The sequence below is a fragment of the Daldinia childiae genome (genome assembly GCF_008694065.1).
Source record: "Daldinia childiae strain JS-1345 chromosome Unknown Scaffold2, whole genome shotgun sequence".
NCBI classification, from domain to species: Eukaryota; Fungi; Ascomycota; class Sordariomycetes; order Xylariales; family Hypoxylaceae; genus Daldinia; species Daldinia childiae.
Window position 1 is genome coordinate 2553501 of NW_022984643.1, and position 10502 is coordinate 2564002.

Genomic DNA, 10502 nt, shown 5'->3' on the forward strand with positions numbered 1-10502 from the left:
GGCGGGGCAGATGGGCTTAGGGTTGTAGTTTGGTAGTTTGACGACCTGGGTGGGTGGATATATGCATATAAACATCTAGTCTAAGGACGTAATGTAACGAGATTTATGTGAGCATATGAATATAACGTATATATATCAGGCCTCTATTTGCTTGTATCATGTATAGCTACCAAGTATGTACTGGCTTCAAGAAACACGACGTTCTCGTGATTAATATCGTATTCGCCTCCTAGTACGAGGTATATATTTGTCGAGTTATCAAAACAACCATACAAGAACCCTACCTGTCTTCCCTTTTCGAGCAAACAAAGGAAAGGAAAACCATAAATTTGACATATACCTTAATTGTTATTGATGCGTTACGGCCCTTTACGTGTCTACAGACCTAACTACCTTACCCTAGCTCACAGCCCTCCAATCCAACTTCAGTGTATCCCGTACCCGTACCCAACCACATATGCCAGCCCAACCAATGCAATAAGCAGACATGAAAAGATAAATAAAACCAAGACAAATTTAGGCTGATGCGGCAGACTTATGAAACTTAAGAACTAGAATCCGGAAGAAAAAAAAAAGCCAGCCATTCTTCAGTTTTTTTTTATATCATGTGTGTCAATGTCATAGAGCCCTGTCAAAGAAAAAACCTCGTACCGGAAGCGTATGCTGATTTCCACCGCCGAGGTACGCTGACTTGTTCTAGAAACAAATACCTAAGATGGGGGAACATAGATCCTGCGCCAGCCTTATTCTGCGTGTTTTCTTGCTTGCTTGATTCCGTATTTTATAGATAGCTCTCTGTGTTACTCTTCCTAAACCCCTCGTAAAATCGCAGTTTTTCGAGAGCTGGGTATCATGCAGTAAATTGTCTTCATTCCCCAATTCTGTGCTGTGTGCCCTGTTCTCCAATAACAGTCTAGCTAGCCCATAAAACCAACCCAGCCGTACAAACCCTTTCTCCTTCGTATCCCCCCCAGTCCTCATGGGACAGCCCAGCTGTTCATCCCCTATTGTCACATCTTTAATCCATCTGGCACCAGGGATGCTGAAGCACTTGTTCAATGTCGTACCGCCGCGTGAGATCACGATCAAGCATACAGCGGATGAGGTTAATGCTCTCTTCGCTGATTACATATGGCACTCTTAAATCACGGTCCATTATCTCGTCGATGCTGTAGAATGGGTTCTCCTTGTAGATGATGGTGTAAAGCAAGATTCCGAGAGCCCACACGTCTTGTTCTTTACCGCCATATGGCTTCCCTGCCAACACTTCCGGAGCCGCATAATCTAAAGTAAATTCAGGTTAGTCGATATACCGAAATGTTGACGAGATGAGTGACGTACCAATAGTGCCTACGAAGACGTCGAAAGGCCCGTTCTTGATGTATGCTGCACTTCCGAAGTCGATTAGCTTAATGTGCCCTTCACCGTCTAAAATGACGTTTTCATCCTTGATGTCACGATGAACTACTTTCGCTTTCGTGTGGAGATGGTGTATCGCCCTAGCGACCTGAACAAAAATGCTTCGGCATTCCTCTTCTTCCATGTTAGCACGGAGTTCAATGTAATCGAAGAGGTCCATCCCTGGATATCCATGAGGCGCCATTTCGATGTAATAGTTTGTCTCGTCTTCGAAGAAGTCCTCCATCTCTACGATGTTGGGATGCTTAAACCCATCTCGTCGGAGATAATCCAAGACGTGTATCTCAAGGGGGACTGTACCGAGGCGTCGATCTCTGGTCCACGTATCAACGAGAATCCGCCGCTTTGTCACATACTTCAGCACAACCTTCTTCCCACCGTTGTACTTGTACCGTGCTAGTTTCACTTGGCCGTAAGCACCCTGACCCATGTCTTCAAGTATGACGAAATCATCGATAGTCTTTTTACGCTCTGGAGCGTTAGTTTGAGGCGGTGATGATGATAGTGATTGTTTTTCTGAAGTCTTAGATGCCCCGGTGAGTTTAGCGGCTGCATTTATTGCAACAACTTTAAGTTGTTGCGACAACCCCGACGCAGCGGAGGTAGGTCTAGACTTTGAATCTTCCGTATCCGAGTTCATGTCTATCGGTGTATGCGCTGGTGTCTGACCGGGAGAGGGTTGGTGTAAAGGAGATACTGCCCCGGACAACTCTGGTGATTTGGAATTAGAGGCGACTGGTGGCTTCATGTTGGACGTATGTAAATGACGAGAATAGGTGATCCATAACGCGTAAACCACCTCTGATTCAATATCGCTTTCGTTTCCTTGTGACTCATCGTCGCTCGCACCTGAATCATTGCTGGAGTGCTTTTCACTCTTTACTACTCTCATCTGAACGTCGATCTTTAACTCGGTGCCGTCACGGTGTTTCGCCGGGAGCCCGTCGGGATTTAGGAATGTGCTAGTAGCATCTGGCCTGCCATCTTGTAAGGCTAACAAAGTAGACGCTTTTCTGAAGCTATGTTCAGGCACTACAATGCCATCTTGAAGATGAATCCCATCGTGATCAACCAATATTTCCAGAACCTTGTCGAAGTCCGGAATCAGGTTAGCGATCGATTGTCCCTCCGGCTTTTCATAACCGAAGAGTGCCCCACAGAATGCCGAATTTGAGCTCTTGATTTGGAGTGTATCAGGAGAGACTACGATAATGCCCGCAATATGGGGAAAGCTTGAAACCCGTAGTTCAGTCTGGCCTCTCGTCTGTGCGACTATAGCAGGGATATTAATTTTCCCACCATGTCGACAAGTAAAATACCTGCGTTTCGCAATTTGAGCATAGTCTATTGCGCCATATCTAGGATCGATACCTTGTCGAGGAATGCGGGGGATTAACTTCCCGATATCCATGCCTGGTTGCAGGTTTTCATCTCCCCATATTGGACCCATGTCTCCGGAGACCTTGGTGACAATCCCATCGTCGTCAAGACTCACGAGGGCAACATCCTCATGAATTTCTTCGAGGACCCATATCAACCCTACCCTCTTCTCCTTGACCCACAGACTCGCAGAACCCGTCGCCCCATTGCGCTTTTGTATAGGAACAACGTCACCACAGAGTAACACCCCTCTCGACTTTGAGCTGCGATGATTCGCACCTCGAGATTTAGATGGCGTAGTATCTCCGCTGTGCACAGTCTGCGCACGCCGGGCAGGTGTCTTTGGAGGCTGGGATCTGGAGTTTGGTTTACTTAGCAATTGTGCCGTGATACCCCCACGACCTCCTAATAACGACGAGCCAACTGAGGGAGCAGGTTGTGGTACAGTTTGTGCAGGTGCCTGCCCCACCTCGTCAGAATCAGCGCGAAGTAGTTTGTTCTCTAACCAGGCTCGTCTTTCCTCCTGTACAACTTCCAAGATCCCCATCTTTCGAACTTCTGCTTTTGTCACGCCAAATACTAAACAAGCCAAGTCATTTGCAGCCAATATCGTCCATGGGGGTTTGGATTCGGTTGTGAAGATGGCCTGCGCTGCTGGAACCCATCGAGCTGCATGACCATGGACCACAGGTCCTAGAGACCCAGATGCGCTGAGTGATGAACCTATAGATAATGGAGGGAGCATAGGAGATACCAATGCTTCGGGATAACCTTCTGACGAGCCAGCAAGGAAAGGCTGCGCCATGGTATCCATAAGCTTTTGCTGCCTCTCAGCCGTTCCTACGTCCGTAAAGTTTCTCCTTAAGCTCGGGCGTCTGGATATGGGAGGAGACGTCTTGGCCGTTGTACCACTCTCATTTGTCGGCGTTCTTGATGAGTTCTCAGAATCTGGTTGCTCTTGAGACGCATCCGTTTGTTCTGATAGTGTCGTGCCTCCTTCGCCTCCTGTAGGCTGTGCAGTAGCATCTGGAATTTGGTCCACGGCAGGTCCTCGGGAAATTGGAGATACAAGCGGTGTTACGAAGGACTCGGGGCTGCTTGTCCTCGGTATGAAGTCTTTCTCGAAAACATTACCCTGAGAGACTTGAGCGGGTCCGGTCAACGGGCCTGGATTAAAGGAAGAGTTGGCATTTGGCAAGTTTCCAGCTCCGACCAACTGTGCCCTAGCAAGAAGATCAAGCATATGCTGGGTTTCGATATCACCGGAAACCCTAGCTTGGGCGCTAGCCATGGCCGCATTCGACGAAACTGCCCATCCCATGCGGTCTTTCATGAACTCTATAGACCGTTTTAGCACATTTTGACGGTTGTGTATAAAGTCCTCAGATTGGTGGGCGAAGGAGAATGAGTGTAGGGACTCGGACGGAAAGCGAGATAGGTCTTCGGAGAAGTTGGGAGACGAGGGGCCCAATAACGGGGTATGATGTCCTGAAGGGAGCATCATAGACATCGAGGTGGAGCGAAGGAGACCGGCAGACGGACTTCGCGAAGATACGGCGCTCGAAGGCATCGTAGGAGTGCGAGGAGTGGGATGCTGACGGATGCGTCGTAGACCAGAGATACCCAGCCCATGGTCATGTTCGGTAATTATGGGAGATCTGTTGTTTTAACACATGCAAAGATATTAGTCACTTCTGACATTAATCCAATATAATGATTCAACTTGTGTGAATTTTGGTCTTCTTTTCTCCCCTGAGCTCCCCCTTCCACCTAGTTTTCTTTTTTTGTCTCTCTTTCGTTTCTTGGCGGACGGGAACTCTGGTGTGTATGTAATAAGGCGGCTGAGTAGAAGCATGTGACATCGGCGAAGGAAAGGTGCGTGGATTATAGGTTATGGGTAATGGCATGCCTCTCCATTATACCCCGTGTGTCTATTCTCGGATTTTGGAGACAGTACCACCTTGCGCTAGAACGTACCTTGTGATTTGGTCAGATTCTGCCACACCTGATCCGGTGTCAAAAGAGAACCTCAACCTCGTTCTCTCAGGAAATTCGGCCACAACGGCGAGATTTCCAGTGCTGCGGTTCTTGGGTATTCGCAACGGTGCAGCCAACTTGGTACTCCTCGTAGAGCCTCGGCCGCGCTGTGGTTCTGGGTCTGCATCCTGATGAATGTTCTCGGCGCCTTGTGGATAGGCAGCGGGATCAGTGGCCATGGGCATGAAGATGATGCGTCCTTTCAACCTCTAAACTCACCACAGTCCTGATTTCCACCATGAATATTTTTCATAATTGACGAACAGTAATAGAAGTTGTGCTACGGCCTGCGCGCGCAATAAGTCTGAAATGGAGGACTGAGAGTGAGGTAAAATGGAAAAAATAAATAAATGAGAGGATAAGGATAACAAGATACTGTTGGGAGGTACGGTACCGTAAGGCACGCAGGGCAAGACAGAACACACAAGGTGCTTCTGTACAGAATAAGTATCTAAGGCGAGGTAAGCTGACGGCCAGCGGAGACGGGACTGCGGGGTTATTTTAATCAAGACTCTTTTTTTTTATAACTCAAGACCTCGTCTAAAATTGAAAAGAGAAAAAAAGAATGTTTTGAGACGGTGGGAAATTCCTTCTCTCCCCTCTAAAGCACCAGCTACCTAAACTTTGCTACCAAAGGTTAGGTACCTCATACATTACCCTCAGGCTGCAAGCTCGTTAAGGTTTGGGTTGGCAGTGGGCAGTGGGCAGTGGGGGTTAAGTCCGGGTTGCCGACTGTCGGCTACTACATTAGCTGCTACCAGCCCAGATTTCAATCAGATGTTACGGTACTGGTCAGCTGTGGCGTTTCGTTATTGTTGAAAGCTGGGGAACCCTTGACAGTTTGTTGATAGGTTATGCTTTGTTCTTTGCGCACTGTCTTATATAGTCTTATTAATTTAATATTTATGCATTAGGTATCTTAAAAGAAGATCTGGTGTGTGAAATAACCTAGGTAGGCTTATTGAAAAATGTTGAAGTGTATAACTGGGACAAAGACGACTCACATGGTTTAAATCTTAATATGTTTGTATACACCTACATGTAGTACAGGAGGTAGCTCAGCATATGTTAGGTACATCCGTACAGTACGCACGGATCCGTATATAGAAGTGGGGTTTCAAGTATCTGAGCCATGTACATAGGTACCTACCTAGTATTTCGTACCTAATAACATTCGAGTCGCACAACTAAAAGATGGTCCGAACTCAGGGTCTTTATAGGGTCTTTTCAAGTACTCAGGTAGTACAAACTCTCCAAATCGAAATGCCGATAGCCATATATCACGAACACCTTTTTGTTTAAAGCTTCATTTCGCTATTATATACTCTTTACTATTATTTTAATATACATCCATCATATTTGTCATGTTCGTATTAGAATATCCCTCGTGCAGAATATTGCCGAGAAATTCGAGGCTCTTGATCAAACATCGAACAAGCATTGGATGATCACTATGATGTCAGTCAGCAGGGGGCGCACACCAATGTCTCCCATCATTGATTGGTCCGCATCATATTAGTCGTATTAGTCTCCCTACAAGACGCGCCTCTGGCGGTTGCAATAGGTCATGATATACAATAACAATGACGCTGCTCGTGTACATAGTCGTCGACATCAAGCTAGCTTGGGCTGCTTGGGCTGCATGGTAGACATACGATTCAATAGTGGATTTCCTGGCTTTAGTCTGATCGCTTGCATGAAGCCACTTGCAGATATCCATAGATCGTAATTCGTGGGGGGGTTTCTCAGATCATCTTCTAATTCGAGCAAGAGATTTTCTCGCCTTGTATTGTACTATGAAGCTAATCTCGGGAGTTCTCCCTGCTTTTCTTTTCAACCCCTCCTTTCTCCTTCTCATATATTCATACATTTAATACTATCAAAACCCAGCATTCAGGGTGTAACGAAGATCACATCACTTTACAGATGTGATAAAAGTGCTCCATCAAGAATTACCGCGCAGGTTTAACTCTGCCTTTATCTTGAGGACTTCCCCTGAGCCGAAAAAAAAAGGTGTCTCAAGTATTCCTTTTCCACCTCAAAGCGTAAACTCCGCCGCAAGACCCATTCCCCCATGCACGTTTCCTCCTCCTCGGAGGCCGCAGGTCCCGATTCCTACACCGACCCTATTTCCTGAACGCCATGCATGCATCTTTGGTAATATAACCCCCCCGCCACCTTTGGTGCCCTCCTTTCTCAGGCTTACCAGCTCTCCGCTTCCTAACCCTAAAACTTTTGGTAAACCACCAGAAACGCTGAGGAATCACCCTCGCCCTCGCCCTCGTCCCATACCCGGCTAGTATACAATATATACGTGTGATGAGCAATATGCTATCAACTGTTATTGCCCTACACAATGCTTCGTTTTATGGTCGCGGCGTCGTCCGACTGCGCGTATAAACTCGCAAACGCGTACCGATGCTGCCCTATCTTCTGTCCTTTGTAATTGTGTATCGTGTCTCGAATTATTTAACCACTGGTCTATCATCCTAGTAGTTTCAAGAACCGCCGGATGACGGTGAACTTGCACCTTTATTTCTTCGAAAAAAGGTTGAGACGTTCATTCTGAACCTACTGGGCTTCTTCTTAAGAGGTATTTCCGGCTTGAGTGTATTTCCATTAGAATCCTCCTCGGAATTACCCGACTCGAGACTCTGCATTGGTCCCATCGTGCGGTAATCAGGTGCTATGACTTTCGTAACGGGAACGCTGCCAGGGCGCTCGATGGACTCTTGACTGACGATGCTGGTACCTTGAGTACTTGGCGAGAGTGGCATCTTGCCTGTAGTAGCGCTAGTAGCTTGTGACTGCCAGTCCCCCGGAGGCACCGAATTGCTCCCATCTGTCGTCTCGCTACAACGTTGTTTCCCATTATGACCAACTCTATTTTCTGGATCGGCAATGCTGAACGGATCGCTATCAAATGGAATACCGTTCATTTCCTTATATCCTCCCCGGATATCGGGAATCTGATATGGCTGATCGGGAGGTGATGAGCCTGCTTTCTTCATTTCAGCATGGCCCGAGACCAATTCGCACTTTGCCGGGTCTATTCGGAAATTTTCGACACCTTCTGCCTGAATAGCCAAGCCTAAAGCACGGGGCGAAAGAACACCCTCTGTAAATATTCGTCGATGCTCTTCTTCCATTAGCGGAATTTGTTGTACGGTTTTCTCAAATAATGCCCTGTTTATTTCGAGCTCGTCGACAGTATACTGCATCGTAGGAAGCACATCAGCGATCCCTTGAAATAGAGGAATAGCGAACATTTCCATGAATTTTATTTGAGCCTGAGCTAGCGACAGAAAATCCTTCTTGGGACGCGAGATGAGGGAAGATTGGATACCGATATCATTCTCCATCGTTGCCTGCCTAGAGAATTCGTCGCAGAGGATATACATCCATTGGAGTGCTGCCTCATATTTTCGTGCCTAACGATATCATTAGCTGCTATGTGATTTTATATAAGAGATAAACATAACACGTACAACATTACTGATGTCGGCGCATTTTATAATTAGGCAGCATATAAGCGTTGTCTGCTTGTCTATCGTTTTCCCGCTCCAATTCTCAATTGGTTCCTTTTTCAGTTCCTTTTCGAGGTTTTCAAGCTTGGTCATGTAATCAAAATGCACGCCCATATCTGTCGCTAGAATTGAGCTGATCATCAGGGTGCGCATTTTCGTATCTTCAAAGACCTTAGGCCAATATCTCCGGAGGATTTGTGAATAGGCTGCGCAGTGAAAGGACTCGAGAACAGACCGGTCATTGTACAATTGCGCTAGGGGCGCATTAAGTACAGTTAAGAAACCGTTATTTACACCAGGATGACCAACATCATGACCGATCGCCCCTATGAGAAGGGTTAAAGCCTCAAAAGGTTTGATCAGAGTAACGAGTGGACACTTTTTGATTGACCCGGCGGACGATCTAGGGCGGGAGGGATATGGCGGCAAGGCTCCAATGTGAACAAGGAAATTAAATGTCGCCTGGAGTACATCAACAGCGTGGCGAAAGTTGTGATATGGTACGAAAGTATTGTAAGCAGCTCGTGTTGCAACCAGAAAAGTTGTTAATTGTTCTATAGTCCAGTAGTGGTTAGCCGTCACAGCGCAGCGAATATATGGGTAAGTCATTTACCTGTTGGTATTCGCCATTTTTCAAGTTCCGGCATGGAAAAGGCATGTTTAAACATGAGGATGGCCGCGATGAGGAGAGAATCGTCACAGAAATCGTGGGCAGAAAAATGCCACCTCCCAATAGCCCTAGCGATTTGAGACCGGCGGTCGGATGGGACATTAACCTTGACATTCCCAATGCGATCTTCAGGCTCTTCGCCGGAATGGCAAATCCCTCTCATTAACCCAGATACCATAGCCTCTCTAAGGTACGAGTAAGGCTGCTCCTCGTGCACACCTACCCAGGACCGTTTACGGCCCCTCCGAACCTCCAATACTGCCTGCTGTTCCCTAGCAGCTTCTTTGTGCGCACGGTACGCATGAACTTCGAGGGTTGTTAATGTTTTAATATGTAAAGGGCTGGCCATTACATCTACTGCACCAGAATCCAGGCACTTTCTTAATAGAGCGCGGTTTGTTAATGATTTACCAGTCGCGCCTGGCACTTCTGAGAGGTAATCTGCATACGCTGGCTGTGGAGGGTCATCGTTCGTGCCGTCATTCGCTGGCGGGCTTCGTAGTAGAGGGAAGCTAATAACGGGAATGGGCACAACTAATCTTGTGAGGCTTCTCAGATGAGTCTCATAAACAATCCGCTCAAGCAGTCTTAGTCCATACAACTCTTCTTCCAACTGGCCGTCCTGCGAGGCCTCGGAAAAAGGCGAATGATCTCGTTCGGGCGATGGTGGCTCTAACACTTGCTCGTCGTACGGCGTGTCGATTAGTACAAGAGTCGGTTTAAGCCCTACCATGGACGTATCTTGCAAGTGAAACAGCTTAGATATACAAGCAGAACCGCTTGCACACACGTGTACTGCGACATATGTTAGTTGCTTGTTTAGAGTAGAAGCTTATATCGAGAACTGACCGTCACCAAAGGCATCTAGTAGGAGTCCCAAATTATCCCCAAGATCACCAGATTCCGGCAGATCCGTGCTCTCAGAGCCTAATGATCGATCTTCGAGTACATTACGATCCACGTAAATCACATTACAGGTTGCGCTATCCATCACGGCGGGCTATGGCATCCAGTCTAGAGACCGGAGCACTTCCGCCAGGGTAACCTGTCGCAATTGTTGTCGCAACTGAAACCAGCTATGAAAGCGAACAATTATATGGTGAGAAGTAATCAATTGAGTCGTCAATGAAAGATGAAAAATGTCTTAGCCCACAGCTATTTTAGTATATCGTAAGTGCGACGGGAACGTTTTGATAGTTGACACGCGAAGGTCGTACTCGAGACTCGAGGATTTCTCGATAGGCTAGCCACTCAAATTAAGTCACACCTCAGAAGGAACCATCCAAAAGATCCGGAAGACGAAGGGCGCATACGATCCAACTCGAGTGCGGTATAGTTATTGGTTATGGGGAATCGAAGGGAGATGTCGAGAAAGGGTGGAACGGATTAGTAACATAGGACTCGGGACAAGCGAGGGCGCACATATGTGTATTCTATAGTCGAAAACGTGTGGATGGAGCCGAAAAGGT

At 47.0% G+C, this 10502-nt stretch overlaps 2 protein-coding genes across 2 annotated transcripts; both read right to left on the bottom strand.

Annotated features, from left to right (window-relative positions):
- Window positions 1–1018: 1018 nt before the first annotated feature.
- GL218_01607 (Serine/threonine-protein kinase ppk6) lies at window positions 1019–5021 on the bottom strand (the record flags this gene model as incomplete). Its single annotated transcript, XM_033578082.1, has 3 exons — window positions 1019–1284; window positions 1342–4457; window positions 4777–5021. The coding sequence occupies 3 exons, from the start codon at window positions 5019–5021 to the stop codon at window positions 1019–1021; spliced, it is 3627 nt and encodes a 1208-aa protein (XP_033438107.1).
- A 2313-nt stretch (window positions 5022–7334) lies between these two features.
- On the bottom strand, window positions 7335–10024 carry GL218_01608 (3',5'-cyclic-nucleotide phosphodiesterase regA; the record flags this gene model as incomplete). Its single annotated transcript, XM_033578083.1, has 4 exons — window positions 7335–8267; window positions 8325–8917; window positions 8977–9828; window positions 9883–10024. 4 exons carry the CDS (start codon window positions 10022–10024, stop codon window positions 7335–7337), a joined length of 2520 nt encoding a protein of 839 aa, XP_033438104.1.
- Window positions 10025–10502: the final 478 nt, after the last annotated feature.